The following is a 25,665-nucleotide window of genomic DNA, read 5'->3' as shown; positions in this document are numbered from 1 at the left end:
AAATGATAAGACATTAATTGATTACACATCGTTGTTTCACCCAACATCTCACTCAAATTTTATAGGTTTGACTTATTATAAAATTTGTACATTGATTCATCGTCTCTACAAACGTTCGGCTTTTATCAATAGTTTATTACACATCGTTGTTTCATCCAACATCTCACTCAAGTTTTATAGGTTTGACTCACTATAAAATTTGTACATTGATTCACCGTCTCTATAAACGTTCGGCTTCTATCATTAGTTGATTGCACATCGTTGTTTCATCCAACATCTCACTCAAGTTTTATAGATTTGACTCATTATAAAATTTATATATTGATTCACCGTCTCTATGAACGTCCGGCTTTTATCATCTCATTCTATCAATTAAACAATGTCAAAATATGGATAATAATTGTATAATATTCAGTTAATTATGTCGGGAGAATTAAACATCCTACAAGTAATTGATGAAGTGTGACTGAATTAAATAAAATCAATTCACTCAACCAAACGGCACCCAAATCTCTCATTTTTACTCGTTACCCAACCCCGTTACTTTTGCTTGCTCTCCCTTTCTTTGCAGCCCATTTGCGGGGCCAATGTTCAGATTTCAATCACTGACCCAACTCACGAAAGACTCATTCTTTTTTTTAGCCTCCCTTTGCTTTTCTCTTGCTTTATTTTTCTATCAAAATAATGTGCGTGCATCCATAATCCATAGTTTTTGCAGTCCTGTTTATCATAGTTGTCCGTGTGAAGTTTGAAACGGAGGTGCGTGGGTGGTTATGCTGTTTCGGGGTGTGTGTGTTACTGCTTTGATAGGTACTTTTTGATTGGCGAGTTCTGATGAAGAATGTCAACTGGGTTTTCAAGATCACGCCCAGATCTTGACGCTTTCTGATATGGTTGGATAGTTGGGAATCTTGGGAAATTTTGGGAGGAAGGGGAACTTTGAGGTGAGCTCTAATCTCGTGACCTTTTCTTTGATTTATTTTTGAGGCGTTTGTAAGTCAAAGTTGCAGGATTTCCCTGCATATTATCTTTAGGGTAAATTTTTTAGCTATGTCTTCAATATGAATCTATTTTCCGCATCTGGGCTGTAAACTGGTTGGTATAAAATTTACATGAAATTATGTCCAAGTATCAGCGTACCTTCGTTTCAGATGGATGGATTTTGTGCAATACGTATCTACTTTAAAGGGTTTGGTGAATTTTTTGCTCGTGCTTCAAAATTTGATATAGAACCTGGCTTGTGTTGCGTGGGCTTAGCTTGTATTAATTCGGTTTATGCTTTCTTTTGTGTCCCTTCTATTCTCACAGATGAGATGCCCTTAGCTGGTAACAGCAGAAGCACAAAGATCCTGCGTGTTTACTTTTGGTGGTGGGGAAGATAGCCTCATAGGTGCCTGCGTCCTTGATAAAAAGGATAAAGTAAATGAAATTGGTTTATTGATCCGTTTTAGTTGAATTGTAACAAATTGAACTTACTTGAAGAGGGTTGTATTTACTTTAAGGTATGATTAAAAATATTCTCAATAGACTTCCACGAAAACAAGGCAAGTTAGCTGAGAATAGGGATGGAGGATCCTCTTCTTCATCTTCTAATGCTTCTGCTTCTTCCAGAAGCAATCATGCTACAGGTTCACGGTCAGGTAATTCAAATGCTACATTTTTTCAAGGGACCAATTCAACTTCAAATTCTGGTCTAGTTTCTGGAAGTAAACTATACGACTCACAGCATACAAAGGTAAATGGAACTGGCGGGGCTGTGCCATATGAAGCACTTCCTAGTTTTAGGGATGTACAAAATGCAGAGAAGCAAAACTTGTTTATTAAAAAGTTGAATTTGTGTTGTGTTCTATTTGACTTCACCGAACCTGCTAAAAATTTGAAAGAAAAAGACATCAAGCGGCAGACATTGACAGAGATTGTTGATTATGTGACTTCGCCCAATGGGAAGTTTAGTGAAACAGTTATGCAAGAGATCATGAAAATGGTATCCATAAATTTGTTTCGGACACTCTCTACTCAGTATCATGAAAACAAAGTTTTAGAGGCCTTTGATGTGGAAGACGAGGAGCCCTTAATGGATCCTGCATGGCCCCATTTGCAGCTCGTCTATGAATTTCTTCTCAGGTTTGTGGCTTCACCAGAGACAGACGCAAAGCTGGCTAAGCGCTACATTGATCACTCGTTCGTTTTAAGGTTACTGGATCTATTTGATTCAGAAGATCCCAGAGAAAGGGAATACCTAAAAACCGTCATGCACCGGGTATATGGGAAGTTCATGGTGCATCGTCCATTCATAAGGAAATCAATTAATAATATATTCTACTGTTTTATTTTTGAAACAGAGAAGTATAATGGCATCGCACAAATGTTAGAAATTTTGGGCAGCATTATAAATGGATTTGCGTTGCCTTTGAAAGAAGAGCACAAACTTTTCCTTGTTCGGGCGTTAATTCCTCTTCACAAGCCAAAATGCATACCAATGTATCATCAGCAGCTATCTTACTGCATCACACAGTTTGTGGAAAAGGACTGCAAACTTGCTGATACTGTCATACGAGGTCTACTGAAATATTGGCCGATCACAAACAGTTCAAAGGAGGTTATGTTCTTGGGTGAACTAGAGGAAGTATTGGAAGCTACTCAACCTCCCGAGTTCCAGCGATGTATGGTTCCATTGTTTCGGCAGATTGGTCAATGCTTGAGCAGCTTACATTTTCAGGTTAGCCAGAAAATCTCATAACCTTTTATTTCCATTCACTGCTTACTACTTACTATGACATGTTGGTTTTAAGACCATGATAATCTGCTACCTTAAGGGTCTCAGTTCATTTTTGGCATGTTAATTATGCTCAAGTCCCATTTTGTCAATAGATGCACGAGGGTGTGTTTCGCTATTGTAATACTTCTTATATGCTGATATTCCGTGAATCATTAATTGGATGTTCTTGGTTTAAATGGAGTAGTAGATACATTGTTTTCAATCTATTGGTTTTATTCCCATTCATGGACTACAACGTACCACATGTCGGTTTGCAGCCGTTATTCACCATTATATCAAGTCTGACGTCTAAAGGATCCATAGTGTTTTTATGTAACAGCTCTAGTTCCATCACTGAGCCCATCTTGTTAAATGAGTTTTAACTAATGTAAATATATGCTGTGAGGCATTGTTTGGATGAATTTTGACCATGTAGGATGGTTTAATGCATGGTTTTTTATATTTTCCTTTTATTAAGTATTAAGCTTCCCTGGTCTGTCTTGTAATTTTTTTGAACTGTCTATTATCCAAGACATAAACCAATGAGGACTAGTTCTGGTTGATTAATCTTAGGTTCTGAATTTCGAGGCTTTGAGTCCGAGCATTGGCTTTTTTCTGTAGCAATAGCACTTCTTCTACCTATGTGAGGCCATTTTCTTGTTAATTAATGTATCATTCCTTATCTTAAGTTCTACCGATTGCCTTTTTTCAAATTCATGTTTAATTGATTTAGGAATTCCTATCACAATGGGAACATTCACTAAAGACTTTGTTTGAGGTCAAGTTGTTTATTACCAACTTCATATGACTATGGGTGTAGTGATATGTAATGAACTTATTTATTCTGTTGTGATCTTTCATCTTCTTCGGCATGGAATGCTTTAAACGGGCACGAAGAGAATAAACTTTGCTGGTAGTTTGAGACTTGTACTTGGGATCGAGAAGTTTTATTGTACTACATGGTGGAACTACAATTGAAGTAGGTGTTTTAAGGGTAGCAAAATCTAATAGTTTAGTATTCTGAAATGAACATGAGAACAGACATGTAGTCATTCGTGGTTGTCAAGGATGCATACTAGCAAGTGGCCAAACTAGTCTTCATTGGAGAAGCGTCAGTAGGAGGGAATCTCTAACATTTGTTTCAATGTAAAACAAGAAAAAGCTGCTGCAAAATAACATGACAGTTAAAAAAACTATGACTTTGTCACTCTGTCCGGTAAGAGAAATCTTAGAACAGCAGCCTAATGTTTCAATCATTTACAGAGATCTGAGAGGCAAGGGAAAAAATTCTCGAAAATTTGTGGTTAATTCAGGTCTGTTCCACTGGAGAACCTCAATGAGGTTGGATTGTATCAAGTGTTTTATTCCTTTTCATCCTTTTGTGCGTATTTCTGAATTATTTAGGACAGGGTCCCTGTCTCTCTTGGAATTTTGATATGTTTTCAACAGTGCCCTCTCTTGTTTCATGATCTTCATCTGTCAAATTATAATGTCACTGAATTTGGCTTTTTGTTTTTTAAGTTATAAAAAAAAAAAAAAACAGTTTGGCTCACAGTTAGTTTTGTTTTGGCTGTACATCTGTATGAAACATGCCGCAAGTACTCGATCAATGTAGAGAAGATATATTACCAAATATTAGCAGAAGATTTAAAAGCTACTCCTCCATTGGGAATCAAGCTGATTGGATTATTTATATTGCAGGTGGCGGAAAGGGCTCTATTTTTATGGAACAATGATCATATTGAGAACCTGATCAAACAAAATCGTCAAGTAATTCTTCCGATAATCTTCCCTTCCTTGGAGAAGAATTCAAGAAGCCACTGGAACCAGGCAGTGCAGAGCTTGACACTAAATGTCCGCAAACTCTTCTCTGATGTGGATCCGGAACTTTTCGACGAGTGTTTACTGAAATTCCAAGAAGATGAAGCAAGGGAAGAAGAGACTAAGTTAAAACGTGTAGCGGTATGGAAACGCATGGAAGAAATATCTGCGGTAAAAGCTTCATCTAATGAAGCCGTGCTTGTTCCTCACAGGACAAACGCTAAAACACCATCTGGATAGAGACCGTGCGAGTTCTTGCTGTGGCTCAACTTTCTTGTGCGTATTTCTGACCAAGAATGGCTATCATGGGATCAAAGCTGAATTGACAACCCTGGAATTGAGTATTTTCTTTATTGTTTATCGGCTTATGCATCCCTTTGAAGGACACGACACGGGGTATGATCATTTGCGGGCTAATGCAGTTACAGGATCATGCATATGGAACTTTGGGGGATAAACAAGATTAGGTGGTAGCCTGTAGGGTCGTCACTGCATGTTATATTCAAATTTTTTTTTAGTGAACTGGCATTTTCTTTGCTAGTTTGCAAGAATTCTGTTTTTACTGGTATATGTAGTTGTTTTTAACTGGGCTTTTGATTTGTGTACTCTAATATGCAATTATAAATATAAGGATATAATATATCTCATCATACACGGAAGGAAAGATCTTTCTCTATTTTTTGGTTTTTTTTATATGTTTATAAGTAGGTTTTTTGTTTAAAAATTTAAGATACTATCCTCTGAAGTAGAACGTTTCGGCTCCAAAATCATTCATTACCCCCTGGAGATACTTTCTGTGGTGGCGCCGTTGCTATATTTATTAATTTTCTTCTTGCTGGACTTTTGTAAATGATTCGGGTGATTGTGAGAATCTCACTTGTAAATGGGCTCAAGTCCAATAACAATTCTCTAAGTTGGGTCGAAGTCCAATAACTGATGCACGTTCCATCCTATTCTACTAAATAATTTATCCAAAGCTTATGGCAAGTCCGTACTTCACACGAAGACCAGCAATCGAAATTTTCCATTTTCTAATCACCGTCATGACAATCGCTTCGATTTCTTTCCGCCAAAAACTGCCGCCTGTCATTTCCGCCGCCATCGTCCGCTCACACCGCTACATTTTTACCAGCTCTGTACTCCCGCGCCAGCAGCAGAACCCTAGCAATGTCAGAAGGCCTCAACAGCCTGAAAGGAGCCTCCTTAAGGCTCGAGAAACCTTGAAGAAGCAATTCTCTTCTCTCGCTCCGGTTCTTTCGCCCAACGACACGCCTCCGCTCTCTGAGAATCAAGCGATAGGCACTGTCGCTTCCTCGCAAGCCAATTTCATGCGAGTAGTTGTCGACTCGCTGCATTTGGGATCTTCGAGAAATGAAAATTCTGCGAGCTCCGGTGTGGAACTTCTGTGTTACGTGAAAGCGCTGTTGAAGAAAATAAAGAGGAGAGTATTGGTAGGCGATCAGGTTTTGGTCGGGTCGATTGATTGGGTGGATAGGAGAGGAATGATTGAGAACGTTTTTGAGCGGAAGAGCGAGATTTTCGATCCTCCTGTGGCTAATATTGATCATTTTCTGGTGCTATTTTCTTTGGATGAACCGAAGCTCGAGCCGTTCATGCTTACTAGGTTTCTTGTGGAGGCCGAGTCTACTGGACTTCCACTCACTATTGCGTTAAATAAAACAGAGCTTGTGGACGAAGAGGTACGACATTCGTTTGCTTGAGCAGTTCTTTGCGCCATTTAATAAAAATGCATTACTGCTCGCGTCACTCAATTACCGCCGCAACACCGAAATTCCGACTCAGATATAGAAAGACAAGTAAATAGACATGACACAGATTGTAAAAGAATACCTGAGCTCTTGGCAGTTGGCACACTCGGGAAACACTATGTTAAAACTTTTGAGATTAATTTCCATTAAACTGGTACTAAAAACCATTAACACTCTCAAACTTCAGCAAACATTGTTTCGAGATTACTCACGTGAAAAAAAAAATAAAAATCAGACAAGTCTGTCAACAAAGCAAAGGAAATGCGCCTCTGTTGCTGATGGGAAGAGTTTTTTTGTCAACTAGTTTTCTGCAGAGTACAAACTTGACTATATCCCATTATAATTGCAAGCTCTCTCAGAAACTCTTCCCATCAGCAACAATTTCCTTTTTCTTTTAAATTATCTGTTGATGCATCAGCTATTCTTGCAGATTATGCTTGTAGTGATGCTTCTTGTTAAATTTGATCTACTTATACTCTTGTTTTATGTCCACGCTGTTCAGATGAATACGTTAGATGGTGTTTGGCTGCCCTTTCAACTCGACTAAACTCAGTAGTTTTGAGAAATAATTTTGAGATTATTTTGTTTTGATCTAATTATGAAACAATCCTTGAGCTCTTGAACTCCAGAACCCAAGCAACTTAAGTTTTTCCTTTCAGACCTTCACATCTTCGTCTGTTGTATATAGCTAGCCTGATACTATTACATGCAATGTTATAAGTAAAGATTTTTGTTCTGATTTTTCCTTGTAATAACTAAATTAACTTTTTTGATGTATTATTTTTGAAGATGTTATCTGAGTGGAAAACCCGGCTTCGTAGTTGGGGCTATGAACCAGTTCTTTGTAGCGTTGATAAAAAGCAAGGTCTAGATACTTTGCAATTCATCCTGAGAGACCAAATGTCTGTTATTGTTGGTCCCAGCGGAGTTGGTAAATCTAGTTTGATCAATGCGTTAAGAGGCAATCAGACTTGTTTTCGGGCTGCTGAAGATGATAATTGGTTAGAACCTGTAGGTTCGCAATGTCTCACATATATATGTAGTCTGTTTGTTTTTTGTCAGCCAACTGATAAATAACTCTTCCCCTCCTAAATCAATTATTCAGATTTTGGGCAGCAAGTGGCTTGAAGAGCAGCGCGTTGGGGAGGTGTCAACGAGAAGTGGAAGAGGAAAGCATACTACTAGGAACGTCTCTTTACTTCCGTTAACTGGAGGAGGATATCTCGCTGACACTCCTGGATTTAACCAGCCAAGTTTGATGAAAGTAACAGCACAGTCCCTCGCACTTCATTTCCCAGAGGTTTCTACTGCTGACTATGCTTCTGTTATCTAATTGTTTTTTGTTATCTATTTTTTGCTCGATCAGGCGCGCAGTATTATATATGTGATATTTAAACTCGAGTAAGTGTTCAAATGACATTTCTTCAGATCCAGAAAATTCTAGTAGACAATGGTCATGGCAAGTGTTCATTCAGCAATTGCCTACATATAGGTGAACCTGGATGTTTGGTGAAAGGGGACTGGGAAAGATATCCATACTATCTTCAATTGCTCGATGAGATTAAAATCAGAGAAGAGTTTCAACTTAGGACCATTGGAACTAAAAGAGAAGGTGATGTTAGGTATGTTTGGCTTTAAGATGTGCCATGATTACTTTCATATATAATTGACCATTATTGCAATCCTACAAATAACTTGGCCGTTAAGAGGGGTACTTACTGATACCGATTATTTTAATTGGATGCATGTTTGTGTGAAACATTCGAACCTTATTTTCTGGTTAAAAGCTTTTAACTGCTATGTATCTGTAGATGATCGGATTTGAGTATATTCTTGAGTCTTTGCTTTGTTGACAAACTAGTCTGTTGTTTTTATTTCACGAGTGTAATTTCGAAGCAATTGTTACTGAAGTTCGAGAATGTGAACAGTTTTAGTACTAATGGAAATTAATCTCATAGTTTTTAACATAGTTTCCCGAGTGTGCCAAGAGCTCGGGTTATTCTTTTATTTTCCGTCATGTCTATTTACTTCTCTTCCTATATATGAACTGGAACTTGGTTCAGGTTCAAGGTGGGAGGCTTAGGTATTAAGCAAGCGGAACCCAGATTGGAACCTAAGAAGCACAGGAGACAATCTCGCAAGAAGCTGAATCAGTCATTACTAGATGAGTTGGATGAGCTTGATGACGACGACGACGACGACGACATGATGAAACTCCTATGCTCGGGATGTGAGGGGAAAAATCGATAAATATTGTATAAATAATACATAAGCACGGTAAATAGTCACTTCTTCTCCGTTTCCCTTTGGGCAACACTTCACTACTTTTTACAACGGGGGCTTTAAACAATGTCCAAACTGTGTATTTTTTAGTGGAAAGCTAACACACGGTAGAATCATGAATGTTGTCAAATATTGGAGTGTATTGTACTTTGAAAGTAAAGTCAATAATTTTCTCAATTAAAGACTTTAAGAATTTAAAACTATTTTTTCGTTTGTTTTTGTTGATCGGTCTGCTGACCGCTCTGTGAATCTGTTTTTCACCTAAACTTGAATCCATGTTCCTTCTTTCTTTCTTTCTTTTTTTTTCTTTTCCTATGTTCCTTCGATTATATTTTGAGGTTGGGAAGAGTTTTTATGCAGGTGGAGAATGGTTTTTATATAGATTATGAAGCATAATTATTTAACAATTGACTTTGAATACAGTTGATTTTTTTTTGGTAATTAAATTAATTTTTGATCAATTATTTCGTGCCTTGATTTGATTAATTTATTATAATAGTTTTTATTATCAAATATTTTATTGAATTATGGAGATAGTTGTTTGTCTATATAAATAAACACCTATCATTATTAATAATATTAAGGAATGTTATTTGTACGCCAAAAGATGTTATTAACATTCAGTTGCAAATTTTTATCTATAAATTGACAATAATATCTTCACATCTTCTATCATTTTTAAATTATATATTTTCTTAACGTAAAAGATGTCGTTTATTGTAATGACATATGGTCACTATCTTTTTTGAGTGTGTTTGGACTGAGCCAAAGTTTTTCTCATGATGCATATGTTCTTATTCACAAAACTCTCCACTACTGACAGTAAAATATGCGTTTTCAAATCTCGAACCGAAAACCTTCAAGACAAGTATTTGAATTAAAAAGACTTGATATTAATTTTCGGTAACTAAGGGCTCATAGGACTATCATGAGTGAAACTTTGTTATAGTCTAAATACACTCAAAATAGATAGTGATCATGAGGTCTTTACAATTTCTGCAACCAACCATCCATCGGTCAATGATTTTGGTATCGAAAAAGTTAGTGACAAAAAACGTAAGCGCAAGTCACAGTTCAAAGATCTGTTTGTAGATGAATTTAATAATTTCACAGAGAAACCAGTTGACAAACTATCAGAGTCAGGAGCGGCCGAGATGGTGGGAAGTCGAATGGGAATAAGGAGGTGTTTGACGCCTTGGGGAGGATTCCAGAACTTCTCATGAACTAAAAAGTTGTAGCTGCAGCAATGTTAGTTGACAAACCAAGCTACTTAGAGCTATTCTTCAGTCTTCCAGATGAGGCTAGACTTTCTTTGGTGCGTTAGCTTCTCAACTACTGTCTGACCTTTTGGTAACTAATTTTCCTCCATGCCATGATATTCCTAAGAAATTTGGAATATATTATAATATGATCCATAATATAAGTTATTGAGTATCTTGAAATCCTTACATTGTTGCTGGAAGATGAAACTTTGTGTTTTGTATATTGGGTTCGAATTTTGTAAAACCCATTTCTATTATATTAATTTGTAATTTTTTATTAAGGGTTATTTTGGGTATTTGAACAAATTTACAAATAGGATCTTTCTTTTATCAACTACAGCAAACATATTACACAATATATTTTTATTTCATACTCATACAAACCAAACATATTATAAAATATCACACTATTTATTTATTATTAGACATCCTTAGTTATCTATCAAACCCTCCCTTGGGGTAAAAAAATTAGTGACAATTCTATTCTTCCGCGTGCCGTAAAGATATATAATCGAATACGATAAAATAATGGACTTTCCCGTCCAAGTATAGCCCATATCATTTTAAGCCCAAATCTAATTGTTAATCGGCCCAAACATCAATCTTGGCCTTGTACTTCGATTCGAGAGAAGATGCGATTGTTTGAAGGACTGGAGGGAGACAAATCAAAGAATAATGAAGAGGATCATAGAGGGTGGAATTCGATGCCTAAACACTGTTACGGAATCTCTCCCGCGCCTCACCAAATTCTCTCTTCACGCCCCGAAAACTGTAAGTTCCATGGCGCTGATTGCATCTGTTATTACTATGGGTTTTTTTTACTTTTGAGGATTTGATTAGATCATGTTACTTATTATTGCATATAACTTAGAAATTGGATAGATGGAGGAGAACGGAGGTGGTGCTGTTATTTTCTCACTTAATTGTGAAGGGGATTTGAAGAAATGGAAAAAATCGACAAAATATTGTAAAACTGAGAAATTGGATGGAGAAACTGTAATTTGATGGGGGAATCAAAGGAATGGAAACAATGAAATGGAATAATTGGAGCATTAGGACCTTGATTGATTACCGTGACGTTGATAAAGAAGTTGTTTTTCAATTATAGAAATAGATTGATGATTCTGGACAAGATAGAGGAAGTATAGACCATTTGGACATATTTATTTTATATTTGGTTATCGTCTCAACAAATGGTTCGTGGCTACGTGCTGTTTTTTTTTAAAAAAATTAACTTTTTTGGTATCTCTTATATATGGCCATGACATGGTTAAATTTAAGTTAGTTGTGGACCTTGTATCAGGTAAAGGTGGAATATAACAATGGCAGTGCATATATTTTGTCAGCCGAGTATTTGAGAATATATAGCCCGGCTGTTGACAGTAAGATCAAAAGAATTGGGGTTGAAAAGGTACTGAACTCAGATGAATATTATTCTGCATAATTATATTAGTCTACTACAAGATATCCAGCTCATGAACTAAGAACTCTAAAAGATTAGATTAATGAGATGGAAGTACTAACTTTCTAATCATTCTATAATTTATACTTGTCGTGAAGATATTCCCTTTTCAAGGAATGATGTTGTTTGAATTAGAACTTCTCACTTTTTGTTGCTTATTGTTTCAAAGTTATAACAAAAACTTGACTTGAATCAGGTTATATCTGGAAGGAGTCATGTGGGAATCATGTCAGCAGAACCTGTTGGAAACTATGGGGTGAGGTATAATACTGCCAGAAATCATGGGATCAAGTTCTGGAAACATTCTCTGTTGATTTAAAGCAAAACTTTACCCTTTTTGCTGTTTATACAGATTAGTCTTTGATGACCTGCATAAAACGGGAATTTTTACATGGGATTACTTTTATCATCTCGGTAGCTGTAAGTTTGCTCTCATGAGAAATTACATCAGAACTCTAAAAAGGCATGGACTTAGCAGGGATCCACCACAGAAGAAGTGATTTTGTCGTCTTCAAGTAGAGTTGTATGCTGGTATGAAGATGAATCTGCACTTGCTTTGTCATATATAGAGTTAGATTTTCTCCTTTCCGATTTATTGGCTACTAGTAAAAATGGTAATACGATACCATTCGAACCAAAACCAATGACTTGTATTTGAGCACTGATCATCTAAGAAATAGAGCTTTAGTGATGTTTATAATATGTTATAAGCCTCGTGTGATAGATGGTAAATGCATTACATTTTGCCAATCTTTAAACCTTATTTTTGGTCGGAAATCTCAATTTAACCTCGAAAAATTTGCTGCCTGATCTGTCAATAATGGTTGTGCTCTAAAATCTTTATTGAAACATTTATTTTTGCAGAAAGAGTCAAAATACTGGCGCGTTATGGTAATGCCAGACTAGTGATGGTCCGTTTATTACATCAAATAGTCCAAGAAACCATAGGCATAGTCCCTGAGTGTTCATCAAGCTACGGTCATCATACAATCTACACAATCTGATCTTTTAGTTTTCTTGACCATTTTGGATTTGTAAGATAAGACGAAACATGGGGCCGCCTGTCTTGTTGTTGAACTTGGAATGGTCTTTGGATTTGGAGGGGATGTCGGTAAATATTCCCGCAGTTGGGGTTGGTTTGAGCATTTCATGTACGCGATTGGTCGCGGTGGCAGTACTCAGCCGATGTGTCCAAACCATACCCTGCAGGAGTGTTGCTTCAAACGACCTTAATATTCTTCTCCTATTCAACTATGGAGTAATAATTTATTCATCATTAAACTTATTGACTTACATTAATAATTTGTAAAATGTCAATGAAAAAATTATGATTTGGTACATCATTAAAATAAAATATTAGAATCCAACATCAATGCATCAAAAATATTTATGAATTTAATAATTATGATAAAGTCGTATCTTTTTAGACTATTAAAAAAACTTGTGTTAAACTGAAAATTAAGTAGTATAATACATTTATGTCAATAATTATTTGGGGAATAATATGGGTCGGGTCAAATATTTTTTCGGAAAAAATAATTAACTGAGTTGTAGTAGTAGGGAAAAAACTTAGTTTAGGATCCTTATTAAAATATTAATTAAATTCCCTTTTTTATGTTTGAATTATCTGCAAGGCACCGTGGGTTAGAAACCTCGGCCCTTTTATTTTTACGGGCCTGGACCTGTAAAGTTGGATCTAAGAAATTTGGACTCGGGTCGGACTCTTCCCTCCCAAAGTTATCCAGGTTATTCAGACAAACATAGCTCCTCGATACAAATGGCGTCAGCAATGATCAGGAAAACCCTAAACCCCACCGTCCTCAAGGTTCCGATCTCTACCCTCCGCCAACTCAGCGGCGTCCCCGTTGCGGCTGGAGATCCCGAACTGTCCCCATCCTTCACCTTTTCTTCTGAAGACCCGAAATCCGCCGCAGCTACAGATAACAATGACCATTTGTTCCTCAAAAGCTCCGCCAGAGCGACGTCGTCTAAATCATCCTCATCCGTGACGATGCCCATGTCATTCATGACCGGTTCGATAGTGGGCAAACGATTCTACAAAGAAGTGACCACCAGAGAAGCTGACGATGGCAACGGGTGGACCGTAATGCTAGACTACAGGACTCTCAAATCCCCTTCAAAGAGACCTCTGAAATGCCCTACTTTAGCTCTTGCTAAAGCCATTGCTGTTGAATGGGACTATCAGGTTCCCCCTTGACTCTGTTTTTTAGACGATACCGTGTAATGTATTTATATGGTATAAGCTTCCTCATTGATGAGTTATGATAAATCCATTATTATGAAAATTTTCTGTTATTTTATGGACGACTCGCATACAGGGGTGGTTTAAAACATTAATGCATAAAAATAAAAAATTTAACATTTGGAGGCGATAGCTCCATTTTCTCCCCCTATTCGGTTATTTGCATTTTTAAGAAATCATTCAATTCTGTTATATGATTTTCCTGCGATTTCTGTTGTTTATTTTTCTATCTGCTCGTGTCTCGATTTCAATATGAATTGATGCGAACAAATTTTTTTGGTAGTGCTTTTTATGTGACTAGCTATCCTGTATCTCAATTATTTTGTGCCTTGTAGTTTATAGCTACATTTAACTAAATTGAATTCGTGTTTTAAGAGACGAGTGGACCAAATGATGAAGTTTTTCCAATTTGTAGCTGGCAGATGGAATTAGACCCTTTACAATGCCTCTGATGAGACTTGCATGTACTGCATTAGAAAGAGTTCCTATCACTCGGCCGAAGATTATTGAAAATTTGATGAAGAAATTCAATCAAGATCTGGTTTTTTGTCGGGCTTCTGGAGATGATCCTTTAACGAGTGACCTCCTGGGTATTTACAGTTATATTTCAAGTGGTGCCGCTTCTCTTTAAATGTCTCATGTCATTCCATGTTAAATAGCTTGGAGAATTTTTTCTGCAAACACACTGTCAGTACTAACATGTAAAACCTTTCATTGCTTAAGTAAAATTCATATGCGTGAAGAAAGCATTTTTCTGTATTTTGGGGTTTCATCTAGTATGTTTTGATTACCAATTTATATTTTTATTCATTGCAGATCGCCAAGTGGAAAAACTAGATCCTTTACTTAGGTGGCTGGAGTTGGAATTTGGCTTTAAGCCCGTTACATACTCCAGTTTTTTTGGAGGCAAGCAAGAGGAGGGTCTTGTTAATGCCATTGAGAACCTTCTTCGAAAGACCGATAACTCTGAGCTGGCTGCAATTGATGCACTTGCTGCATCTGCTCATTCATTGATCATTGCAATTGGAATTTTTCGTGGCAAGTTGAACATTGAGCAGGCTATTGAGTTGATTCGGCTGGAGGAAGATTTACAGGTTGATAAATGGGGTATGGTTGAAGGCGGACACGATGTTGATGTTACTGATCTTAGAGTTCAAGTCTCATCGGCTACTGTGTTTCTCGGGCTTTCAAGGAAACATTAATTTCCTGTCTCATTTCAACTTTGATAAGGTAAATTACATGACAATAAGCCAGCTCATTTCTTGGCTCTTGCTATACCTTTTCTTCCGGGGTGATATAATTGATAAACATGGCAGTTTATATTCGTGCAAACTGTAACATAACATTGCTCTTCTGAAGAAAAATAAGCAGAAGCTGAACTTCATAGGTGGACCCAAGACGTATTGTTTTACATGGTATAATTGAAGAGAAACGAAAATTTAATTTTATAACTGTCCGAATGGAAGTGTTCAATTGCCTTAAAGCCTGTGATACCAGTACTAACACAAGATAAATATCGAAAAATTAGGAATTTAATTAATTAAACCAGTTAATTATGCTGGGAAGCAAACTTTTTTTTCAATTACAAATTTATTTAATGACTCAATTATATTCATAAACAACTTTTTATTCAAACATATTGTGGTTGTTGTTGGGTATGGTAATTGTATATGTTAGTTGAACAATTCAAGTGTGACGTTTGAATTGTCGAACGATATAAAATATTTGAGTTGTTATAATCAGTTATAGTTTTTGATAAAAGAATAATTATCAATGTCACATGTCTGATTCATATTGACGAAGATTGGAAGGATAATTATTTTATTGGTAAAACAATAATTGTCAACTTTTTTATTCAAACATAATCATGGATCATTTCTACCATTCCTCACTCGCTAATGGTGGACTGCACCGTAGAGTTGCTCAAATCTCAGCCCACATGGCTTCTCCTCCTCCTTACTATCGGTTCTTTATCCATTCTCAAGCGCTCACTGTCCATCGTCAGCTGCTTCTACATCTATTTCCTCCGACCCGAAAAGAATATGAAGAAATATGGATCATGGGCTGTGGTCACCGGCCCTACCGACGGTATAGGCAAAAAAGCCTTCGCTTTTCAGCTGGCTAGAAAAGCGCTGAATCTGGTTCTCATGGGCCGGAGCCCGGAGAAGCTGAAGGAGGTTTCGGATTCCATTGTATCCAAATACGAGTCGACCCAGATCAAGACACTGGTCGTGCCGGGGATTTACAGGACGGCGTTGGGAGGATCAAGGAGGTGATTGAGGGGTCAGATGTTGGAATTTTGATTAACAACGTTGGAATCTCTTATCCTTTCGCAAGGTTCTTTCATGAAGTGGATGAGAATTTGATGAATGATTTGATTAGGATTAATGTCGAGGGTACTACAAGAGTGACTCGGGCTGTTTTGCCGGGGATGGTTAAGAGGAAAAGGGGAGCTATTTTGAATATGGGATCCGGCGCTGCTGTTGTCATTCCTTCTTATCCTCTCTATTCTGTTTATGCTGCCACTAAAACGTAAGCATTTTCTGCCAAGTCTTTTGTTTTTAATCTTTTTTTTTAATGCTTATGCTGCCACTAAAATCGTAAGCACTTTCTTGTAATAATTATTTCATTTAAATTTTTAAAAAATCATCCCTAATATTTTTTTAATACTGTTACTAAAGAAATATTATTATAGGCATAAACCATGTGCGCGTGTATGTCTGTGCCGAGTCTTTATATGCTACAATAGTTGTGTTACACTTCATATGATTTTATACAAGGATTATCAATTGATGTTCCGATGAAAATATTGTGAGGTCTAATTGATATTCTCGTGTAAAATCACAAAGAGCATAGGTGGAGTCGTTCATACGTAGGCAAACATTTCATTTTACGAATTAAAGACAGGAGCTTTAACTCTTGTCCGAGATTTTGGTACCGGCGATCCAGCATTCTGTTCAGCTCGTAACTTTATACTTGAAACCCATTTTCATTTTCCGTCTTCTCTTGTTTAAGCATGCATGGATCCCATGCTCATGACTTTTCAAAGATGGGAGTTTTGGGCTAACGTAAACCAAAATATCCATCGAGGGAACGCAAGGGAATAAGGCTTGAGGGGTGATTTCATAATTCAAGGCGATGAAATCGAGTTTTACGAAAAAAAAGTATAGATGAAAGAAATCTGTTGCCTCCCATGCCTGCCCGTGGGATCACCCTATTTTTGAGACCGGACCCCTCCACTGGGCATCTCGCCAAATGTGCCAATAGTCCTAAAAATGCTGGCTAGTGGAAAATTTAGGGATAAGATTTTTTTGACATCTGTTGCTAGGAGTCGAGCATACAAGTTTAGGATATCGAGGCTGATCTTAATATTTCGCAAAATCTTTTGCTCACACTTCAAGTAATTAACAAAAAAACATATAAAACCGTCAGATTGCAGCATTGTTTTTTTCAAAAACGAATTGGGAGTAAAAGGGGTTTAAAATCTCAAGTCTCGTAAGGTGTTTAATTGAACCAAGATTATGTACCAACCAACTGTAAAATATTTGAATCAGAAGGAGCGTCGCCTTTCTTCAGCAATATTCACTCTAATTGCCCTGCCTCCCAAACTCTGCATCGCAGAAGTACATTCGACCAAGTTAGAATCTTAAAATTTCACAAGACATGATCTTGTCGATTACAATTTGATTATTTCTAGGCGACCTAATCTGAGTTATGCAAAACAGAATTGAACCCTGAAATTTAATCTAGCACGATATAATGGGACTGTTAATCTTATCCAAAAATATTTTTCAAACTTCAATTTGAAAGCAAATTTAAAGTCATAACTGTGAAAATATAACAATTACCTGTCCATCTAGAGCAGCTATGGCGTCATTGAGTTCTGTCTCAGTTGACATCGTCACAAAACCAAATCCACGTGATCGACCAGTCTCTCGATCAAACACTACACGAGCATCAACCACTTTTCCATGTTCACTAAACACCTCCTCCAACTTAGCATTATCCACTTGCCATGGCAAGTTACCAACATACATTCTGAATGAAGCACGCTCCACAAGTCTAGGACCCCTTTCGGGCTGTGAACCTCTAGGAGCAGCCTTATTTACGGTTAGAAGTCTTCCATTTATATCCTAAAGCATAACAGGATCCAATATATCACTTTAAATGAAGCATTTCTAGAAATTGACACCAAACTGACTACATAAAAACTCATATACAATGAGAAGGGTATAGAAGGAGAACTTATCAAAGAATCAAATATATGAAGTTCAAAGTGTGATTGGATGAAAAAAAACTTTTTAAAAAAATTCTTTTATATAAAAAGAAGCACTTTTAAGCAGTTTTTTATTGATATCTGGGAGAGTTTCTAAGGCTTTTTTGAAGTGCTTAAAAGACACAGAAATTACAGATTTTATAGAGAAGCAAAAAATAGAGATACTTTTGTATCTACTTCAGTCTCTTTAAAAAAATAATATATCGTTTTCTAACTACCGCATTCAAATATCGAAGTGATGCAAATGTGCCTATATTTCCAAACCCACTTTAAAATTTATCTCAACAGGGAATTAAACCAAAAAGAGTGTTCCAGTTTTCAGGGAGCCACTAGGTGAATGTTGAATAGATCAAAAAATCATACAGAATCGAGTACTTGAGAAATACTTGAATTCTTGGGGCTAATGTTCAATGACAGACAAAAGACTTGAAATTTTTCCATGAATATGTAACCCATTACCAGGAGCCTAAACTAAAGCAGGATGCTACAAAAGTGAGCAAGTTGTCAAGTTCATATGCACGACCGGTCCACTATGGCAAATCTTTGTGGAAATTAGGAAAACATAATGAATCGATAGCAATAAAAACTTACATAACCATTGAACAATTCGACAGCCTTTTCAGCTTCTTCCACTGAACTCATGGTCACAAATCCAAATCCTCTACTTTGATCTGTCTGCCTATTGTAAATAACCTATAATGACATAAACTTATAAGGGCACATTTGATTTTTTCATAATACTCAAAAGGTTCACCTCCATAACCATAGAACAGTGTGAGAAAGATAACATCTTTAAGCACTCTAATTCTTTTAATAAATTTTACAACCTTTATCCTGTTTTCTAGCTATTGTTATTGCAACTCAATTTTGCTGTCACATTACAATGAAATACAGCGAGGATTAAGCCCACAAGTGGCCAAGAGTTCAAGGTTCCGAAGCAGTTTTCTTGCCACAAGAGTCATATTTCTTCGAATGAACCCACAAACAGCATACTATGGCCTGAGGTGCAATTTCACACAGTTGAAGAAAAGCGAGAACTGCATTTTTAGAAAAATTAAATATCAAATTTATTTTTTTTGTTTTTACTTTTTAATCAAGAGATGTTTATGATAGGTTCACCCATGCACAATTTAACTCAAAGAAATAGGTAAATTGCACACACCGCGATGTCTTATTGACAATCTAATGCCCGCCTGAAAAAATTAATACGCTAAACATCCTATGTTTTAAATTGATAGCTATGAAGCCCATTAATTTTTTGGTGCAAGCATTTTTTCCATCAAATGCATAAAATTACCCCGGAATCAGAGTTTCCAAAGTTGACAATGGTATTCTCAGTACAACAAAAGCATAAATGTTTTATTGCATGTCGAGATGTCAAATATTTTTACGGAGAAAATATGAAATTTGTCAGTGACTTTTCAGCCATCAATTTAAAACCATTAACAGATTTTAGCTCATCCATTTTTGACGTGTGATTGTAGCATCCTGGAGATGATTGAAGGGTGGTTTATTGGTTCAGAACATCATTAACGAGAACAATGCAACAGGAATGGAACTACATAGTAAGACAATGCCTAGTAAACACTAAGAAAATCCACAGCAATTCCAAAGAAACAACCAGGCCACGAAATGCAGAATATTTATACCTCAGAGATCTCCACAACCCCAGCTCGATTAAACATCTGAGCCAATTTTTCACTGTCAACGTCATAAGGCAGATTCCCGACGAAGAGCTTAGCCTCCTCAGAAGGCTCGGTGTAAGAATCCTCCTCCAAACCTCCGCCATCACTTTCCACGCTCTCCTCCTCCTCCTCCTCTTGTTGAGCCCAGTCTGAAGTCTGCGCAACTAATGGGACAATCTTTGAAAGCGAAATCCTGGATTTGAGTGAAGCCCATGTAGTGGAATTGTGGATTTTCCTGAGAGAGAGTGGTGGGGTGGATGTGGTGAGTTGAATTCTAGGGGCAGTGGTGGCACCGCAGCATTCTAGCAATTTCAGATGAGGGGCATTTGCTGACGTCATCGTCTCTGGGGCGGAGTTAGAAAGGGCAAACTGGCAGATAAGAAATTTCGAACCGCGATAATCGCCAGGAAAATGGGAGCTCTCTCTCGGAGTCGAGTCGACTCGGGTCGGATCTGATCCGAAAATCCTACCGTCCCTGGAGTTCCTTGCCCCGACGGGCGTCGATTGTAGGTAGGGGTGTAAACGAACCGAATACGTTCACGAACTTTTCGAGCCGGTTCGAATTTTCGAATTCGAACCGAACTCGAACATGTTCGAATATTTTTCAAATCGAATCCGAGCTAAAATTATATTGTTCGATTGTTCGCGAACGATTCGAATCGAGTTTGAATCGAAAATAATAAAAGTTCGAGTTTCGAATCGAGCTTCGAATATGTTTATTCGAATTCGAGCTCGAGCTCGAATACTGAAAAATTCATAAAATTCGATTTTCGATTCGTTTCCGCGCTAATTGCAGGTGAACATTTGTGCTACATTTAAAAAACCTCACTAGCAGATCCAATCACAAGAATAGCCCAAATTTAGTATCTCAACAGCCCAAATATTTATGTTTTGACATATTTTATGATGAAAATTTTTAATAGTCGTCATGTTTTGTCAAATCAATAGAAAAATATAAATATAAAACCAATACGTTGTAAAATAAAATAAATTTCCATAAAATAATAATATTTGTAAGGTTTTTAGAATAAATAAAGAAAACCTCGATTAAAAAGAAAGAAAGATAGATATAAAATCTAAGGGTATCAGTAGGGTTGACATGTCTCACATATAAAGATTCGTGAGACCGTCTTACAATATACTTACTCAATTAAAAAAACATCGAATAAAAAGAAAGATAGATCGAAAACCCAAGGGTATCTTGTTTCTTGTACATATATATCAATGTTTCTTGGAGTGTATGGTTATTTTGTAAGAATTTAACATAAATAAATAAAGCAAAGTTGAGTATCTCGTGATATCCAATTTTTGTTTTGTTTTTATAAATCATAAAATTGGTTTTGATATCCAAAGTTTTGATTTAAGATAAAAATTTGTGTGAGACGGTCTCATGGGTCGTATTTTGTGAGACATATATCTTATTTGGGTCATCCATTGAAAAATATTATTTTTTATGTTAAAAGTATTACATTTTTATTGTGAATATCGGTAAGATTGACTCTTCTTACATATAAAGATTCGTGAGACCGTCTCACAAGAGACCTACTCTTGATTTAAAACATGATTTCAAAACCTTATTATTTTATTTTGTCATATAAAATCCAAGCAATTTGCAAACATAAGTTTTATCTTCTGCATTCCCCAAAAAAAGTTTAATAAGAAAGCGCTTCAAATTTTAGTTAGATAAACTCACCCTTAGACTACAACCCATCAAAATTATAGTCATCTCATCTCGAACTATAAAATAAATAAGATAAAATTTGTTATAAAACTAATTATATCGTTAAGTACTTAAGTTACATAAAACTAAATAAAAACTTGATAACATGATGACATATGTTACGTTTGAATCATGCATTGTTGATATGAATATGACCAGGTATTGCGAGTTAAATTTTGAAAGTAGTTTCAAAAAACGTTGCTGTTTCAATCATAGAGTCTTAAAAGTGGTTGAAAAATGAAGATGCAAAATCAATAGTGTTCGAACGATTAACGAGATATAGAGTAGCGTTCATGGATTTATGGTAATCAATCAAAAAGTATCTAAGATGAGTTTTTCACAAGGATTGTCAAAGACGAGTTCTTTGAAAATTTGCTCGAGATCAATTATTTATTTGTTATTAAACCATGTGATTTAGAGGCGAATAAATGTTGCTTGTTTCAAATATTAAAGATCAGGTTAAATAATATTTTGTGTTTATTGAATCAAAGTCTAGTTCGTGTTTACTTTTCATGCATAACAGAATTTGCATAATTTGGTATCAGAGTTTTGTCTTGCTCTAATTAATCATTTGATAATCAAGAACGAGATTTTGAAACAATTGAATTATCATGTTTTGTCTATCAAATTTTCTTTGTCTATTGTTTATGTTATTCGTTTTTTTGTGTTGATATGTTTCACATATTTAGATTTATGTGAATATATTTCATGAGACATAATTTTAATATATTGCATAATTGTGTTTATATATATATATATATATATATATAAATTGAAGTCGGAAGTCCATACATAACATGCCCAAGCTTCTTATTTATTTAATATTAATATTGGTGTGTGCGTAGCTTTCCGTCAGTTCCATCCAACGCAGATTTACAGAACTCTTCTTCATCGGCAACATCCCACCGCACTAATTGACGACTTCGTATCAAAATAATGTCGTACGACTATCTCTTCAAGTACATAATCATCGGAGACACTGGCAAGCGAACTGTTTTTTTTTTTTAATTCTAACTTTCTCAAGCACCTGTCGGATAGTGGAAACTTTTGTGTGGAAACCCTAGAAACTTGTTGTTGTAACCTTAAGAGCTAATTGATGTATACGGATTTGTTTTGAATCGAAGAATAATGTTGTAGGAGTGGGGAAATCGTGTTTGCTCTTGCAATTTACGGACAAGAGGTTTCAACCCGTGCATGATCTCACAATCGGAGTTGAATTTGGGGCTCGTATGGTGACAATTGATGGAAGGCCGATCAAACTTCAGATTTGGGATACTGTAATTCTTTGTGAATTTCTGTTTATGTACTTGTTTTGTTGATTTTGGTGTTTTATCGTGTTGATACTGATTTTAGAATCGATTGCTTTTTTGTGATGTTCCTGAGGTTTCTTAACGGTGGTTAAATCTGATTAAGAAGTGCCAAGTCTTTGCACTTTTTTGTTGTTTCCTTGCACGAAGTTGTTACCAGTTCGTTTGTTGGGAATTCTGGTGCGTGATATTTTCTTTTTAAAAAAGATTAAATTAAGTGAATTTTAAAATGATCCTAGTTAATTAGGTTCATCCAATATTTGTTTCATGTAAGTCTATATTCAATAGGATGAAGCATCATGTGCAACCTAAACATTCGAGCCACTTGCATCCCCGATCTAGTAAATTAAGTGAATTTTAAAATGATCCTTTTTAATTATTTTATGCTAATTCAAGTTTTGCTCATAATCAGATTCTCCTATAGCCGAAATCTAACATAAATTAACCTATTTCGTTCATTTGTTGTGTTCAGTATCCTTTTGACAATGAATTACAGCTTCTTCCAAATGAAATTTCTTGTTTTATGACATGTGATTGAAGATCTTTTCCTTCTCCCAGGCTGGCCAAGAATCCTTTAGATCCATCACTAGATCTTATTACAGAGGAGCAGCTGGTGCACTTCTGGTTTATGACATCACCAGGTATCATATTTTTCCCACAGACTGATCTTTTGCTTGCGTCAAGCTCAAGATAATGTATGTTATGCTTACAAATGTGCAGGGATTTGACTTTGCTCTGTGTACATTCTTGGGTTCAAATCTTTTACTTTATTAGCTAGTCTTTTTATCTGATGTTGAGAATCTGTTCCGATGTCTAGGAGAGAGACATTTAATCATCTTGCAAGCTGGCTGGAAGATGCTCGGCAGCATGCGAACCCAAATATGACAATCATGCTTGTAGGAAATAAAAGTGATCTTGCGAACCGAAGAGCTATTAGCAAAGAGGAGGGAGAACAGTTTGCGAAAGAAAATGGACTTTTGTTCTTGGAAGCATCTGCGAGAACAGCACGAAACGTGGAGGAGGTGCTATTTTGAGCAATGTCCAATCTAATTATCCTGTGTTTGTTAATTGGACACCTACTTTGCATAGGAAATTTTCTCACATTTTTACCTATGTCTTGTTTGTGCTGCATCACAGGCATTTACAAAGACCGCATCAAAGATACTTCAGAAGATCCAGGAAGGTGTCTTTGATGTATCTAACGAGGTAAGGGCACAAACATATATGCTGCCTTAAATGATGTAATCACACAAGCCGGCACAGCCGTATTGACAGTACTTGATGGTACCCCTTGTTTCAAGCTGCTAAAAGATTTTAGGTCGCTATCGTTTGTTTAACTTGCAGGATAAATCATCATTTTTACACGACTATTAATTAATGCATGGGCAGAATTTTCAATTTATTGATGGAATTGTAGTAGTCTTATGGTTTCTGTTGTAACAGGATACACATGTTGACGAACTACCTTTCTTAAGTATGTAATTGTACCATTATGAACTCAATATTATCATATCATGAAATGCATTTTGTGTGACTTAGATAGTTGTCCTTTATATTGTTTTTTGGGAAATCTATCTGAGATTACATTTGAGGTGAAATTGCAGTCATCTGGCATCAAGATTGGGTATGGGCGGCCCCAAGGTCCAGCAGGAGGGAGAGATGGAACAGTTGCTCAAAGGGGTGGATGTTGCAATTGATCATTGTAGATAGACTAATATAGAATTGTGGATTCGTGTATTGTGCATTTGTAATCAGCTATGTTGAACTTCTGTTGTATTCATACTCACAGTGCTAGAAATTTGTATGAATTGCAACATATAATGGATTTACTTCCGTGCTATATGTGATATAGATAAATGTTACCCATTTTCACATCATTAGGCTTGTAGAGTAGGGATGTGTGCTTTGGTTTTTTTTTTTATTTTTATAAATTTATGGAAAACGCACTTGAAAAATTTATGATCTCAAAGAAATGCCAAGGTTTTTCATGGATCGAAATTTGATGTAAAATTTTATTCATTATCCTCATATTCTCATGTTATATGGAGCTATACACAACACTCGTATTAGTTTATTTGTAAAATGAGGCGCGATATCAAGAAATTCTTGAGGCAGAAAGGTGAGCTAATTAACAGCTAGACAAGCCATGAAAATGTTAAATCTTCAGACATGCCAGAGTGGGACTGTTAGCTCAATCGTTAATCCAAGGTCCTTAATATTTAACGAGTGTTTGGAAAAGTTTTTAAAAAACACTTCTTGGCTTTTAGTTGGTTGAAAGTACTTTCGGGTGTTCGCGGTTTATTAGCTCCTGCTCTAACTTCTATTATTATTAATAAAAAACTAGAAGTAAGTTTGAGATATTTTTTTTGTGTTTTTATTTTTTGTTAATAGTTTAAAGTTACCATTTAATATTTATATACTTAAAAAATTACCGTATTAAAAAAATTCAATTTTTATAAATATTTTTGAGATTTTTTAATTATTAAATTTTATTTATATAAGAGTTTTTAAGAATTTCGAATGAAATTCATAAAATTCTAATATTTTATTACAAACATTAATTTTTTAAAAATATATAATGTATTTTAAATAATTTCATTTCAACAAAATTTTATTTTACATATTTTGTGTATTTATACAAATTTTTTCATTTGTTTTTTTATTTTATTAATTTTATATAAAGTTTCACGAATTAATGTTATAAAAAAAAATCAATTTTGATACAAAATATAGTAATAATTTTCTCCAAACACTTAATTTTAGTTTGTCTTAATTTTAGATATTTATTTTTAAACACATCCCCTACTTTTGTTTCTCACTCACTTCAAAATAATTTTTAAAAAACTCACTTTAAAATAAAGAAAAATTCTCTTAAACACTTTCAGCGTCGAATTAGAGAGTATATGGGCTCACGTTTCGCTTTGGGCCGGAAGGTTATTAATGGGCTTTGTCCAATACAGCCCATGAACCAAAACACGTGTTCATAAATCCGATCTTCCCGCGAATCCTTCCATCCGTCATCATAAAATCCCGCAACGAAGAACAATTCTTCAACATGG

At 35.8% G+C, this 25,665-nt stretch overlaps 7 protein-coding genes across 15 annotated transcripts; 6 read left to right on the top strand and 1 right to left on the bottom strand.

Annotated features, from left to right (window-relative positions):
- The first annotated feature begins 535 nt into the window (after positions 1-535).
- LOC142505249 (serine/threonine protein phosphatase 2A 59 kDa regulatory subunit B' eta isoform-like) lies at positions 536-5,069 on the top strand. 2 transcript variants are annotated; one of them, XM_075618144.1, is made up of 3 exons: positions 536-944; positions 1,309-2,719; positions 4,460-5,069. In XM_075618144.1, the coding sequence occupies exons 2-3, from the start codon at positions 1,505-1,507 to the stop codon at positions 4,817-4,819; spliced, it is 1,575 nt and encodes a 524-aa protein (XP_075474259.1). In that variant the 5' UTR covers positions 536-944; positions 1,309-1,504; the 3' UTR covers positions 4,820-5,069. The 2 variants fall into 2 exon arrangements, with proteins under 2 accessions (XP_075474259.1, XP_075474261.1); XM_075618146.1 differs by having other exon boundaries at positions 536-1,189; positions 1,258-2,719.
- A 494-nt stretch (positions 5,070-5,563) lies between these two features.
- On the top strand, positions 5,564-8,814 carry LOC142505779 (small ribosomal subunit biogenesis GTPase RsgA 1, mitochondrial). The gene is made up of 5 exons (XM_075618892.1): positions 5,564-6,279; positions 7,138-7,359; positions 7,454-7,648; positions 7,777-7,970; positions 8,412-8,814. Exons 1-5 carry the CDS (start codon positions 5,623-5,625, stop codon positions 8,596-8,598), a joined length of 1,455 nt encoding a protein of 484 aa, XP_075475007.1. The 5' UTR covers positions 5,564-5,622; the 3' UTR covers positions 8,599-8,814.
- A 1,626-nt stretch (positions 8,815-10,440) lies between these two features.
- LOC142505301 (uncharacterized) lies at positions 10,441-13,123 on the top strand. Of its 5 annotated transcripts, none has more exons than XM_075618231.1 (5): positions 10,444-10,664; positions 11,197-11,304; positions 11,552-11,616; positions 11,708-11,886; positions 12,990-13,123. In XM_075618231.1, the coding sequence occupies exons 1-4, from the start codon at positions 10,569-10,571 to the stop codon at positions 11,853-11,855; spliced, it is 417 nt and encodes a 138-aa protein (XP_075474346.1). In that variant the 5' UTR covers positions 10,444-10,568; the 3' UTR covers positions 11,856-11,886; positions 12,990-13,123. The 5 variants fall into 5 exon arrangements, with proteins under 5 accessions (XP_075474347.1, XP_075474346.1, XP_075474345.1 ...); XM_075618230.1 differs by lacking the exon at positions 12,990-13,123 and adding an exon at positions 12,458-12,722; XM_075618229.1 differs by lacking the exon at positions 12,990-13,123 and adding an exon at positions 12,220-12,441.
- LOC142505299 (uncharacterized) lies at positions 13,117-15,031 on the top strand. Of its 3 annotated transcripts, none has more exons than XM_075618226.1 (3): positions 13,117-13,561; positions 14,034-14,208; positions 14,435-15,031. In XM_075618226.1, the coding sequence occupies exons 1-3, from the start codon at positions 13,133-13,135 to the stop codon at positions 14,818-14,820; spliced, it is 990 nt and encodes a 329-aa protein (XP_075474341.1). In that variant the 5' UTR covers positions 13,117-13,132; the 3' UTR covers positions 14,821-15,031. The 3 variants fall into 3 exon arrangements, with proteins under 3 accessions (XP_075474341.1, XP_075474340.1, XP_075474339.1); XM_075618225.1 differs by having other exon boundaries at positions 13,133-13,561; positions 14,034-14,217; XM_075618224.1 differs by having other exon boundaries at positions 13,133-13,561; positions 14,034-14,232.
- A 398-nt stretch (positions 15,032-15,429) lies between these two features.
- LOC142505300 (very-long-chain 3-oxoacyl-CoA reductase 1-like) lies at positions 15,430-16,282 on the top strand. The gene is given in 2 exon segments (XM_075618227.1): positions 15,430-15,847; positions 15,850-16,282. Coding segments are annotated over 2 exon segments (636 nt in total). The 5' UTR covers positions 15,430-15,516; the 3' UTR covers positions 16,155-16,282.
- Positions 16,283-17,046: 764 nt separating this feature from the next.
- On the bottom strand, positions 17,047-20,005 carry LOC142505128 (28 kDa ribonucleoprotein, chloroplastic-like). The gene is made up of 4 exons (XM_075617966.1): positions 19,544-20,005; positions 18,486-18,587; positions 17,467-17,751; positions 17,047-17,228 (listed from the first exon to the last, which is right to left on the bottom strand). Exons 1-4 carry the CDS (start codon positions 19,916-19,918, stop codon positions 17,169-17,171), a joined length of 822 nt encoding a protein of 273 aa, XP_075474081.1. The 5' UTR covers positions 19,919-20,005; the 3' UTR covers positions 17,047-17,168.
- A 2,106-nt stretch (positions 20,006-22,111) lies between these two features.
- On the top strand, positions 22,112-24,478 carry LOC142505129 (ras-related protein RABB1b-like). 2 transcript variants are annotated; one of them, XM_075617968.1, is made up of 6 exons: positions 22,112-22,258; positions 22,437-22,576; positions 23,165-23,247; positions 23,424-23,628; positions 23,744-23,812; positions 24,211-24,478. In XM_075617968.1, the coding sequence occupies exons 2-6, from the start codon at positions 22,529-22,531 to the stop codon at positions 24,301-24,303; spliced, it is 498 nt and encodes a 165-aa protein (XP_075474083.1). In that variant the 5' UTR covers positions 22,112-22,258; positions 22,437-22,528; the 3' UTR covers positions 24,304-24,478. The 2 variants fall into 2 exon arrangements, with proteins under 2 accessions (XP_075474083.1, XP_075474082.1); XM_075617967.1 differs by having other exon boundaries at positions 22,114-22,281.
- Positions 24,479-25,665: the final 1,187 nt, after the last annotated feature.

Source organism: Primulina tabacum, chromosome 10 (genome assembly GCF_025594145.1).
Source record: "Primulina tabacum isolate GXHZ01 chromosome 10, ASM2559414v2, whole genome shotgun sequence".
Classification (NCBI taxonomy): domain Eukaryota; kingdom Viridiplantae; phylum Streptophyta; class Magnoliopsida; order Lamiales; family Gesneriaceae; genus Primulina; species Primulina tabacum.
The sequence above is the reverse complement of the archived record's forward strand: the minus strand, read 5'-3'. Positions and strand labels throughout refer to the sequence as shown.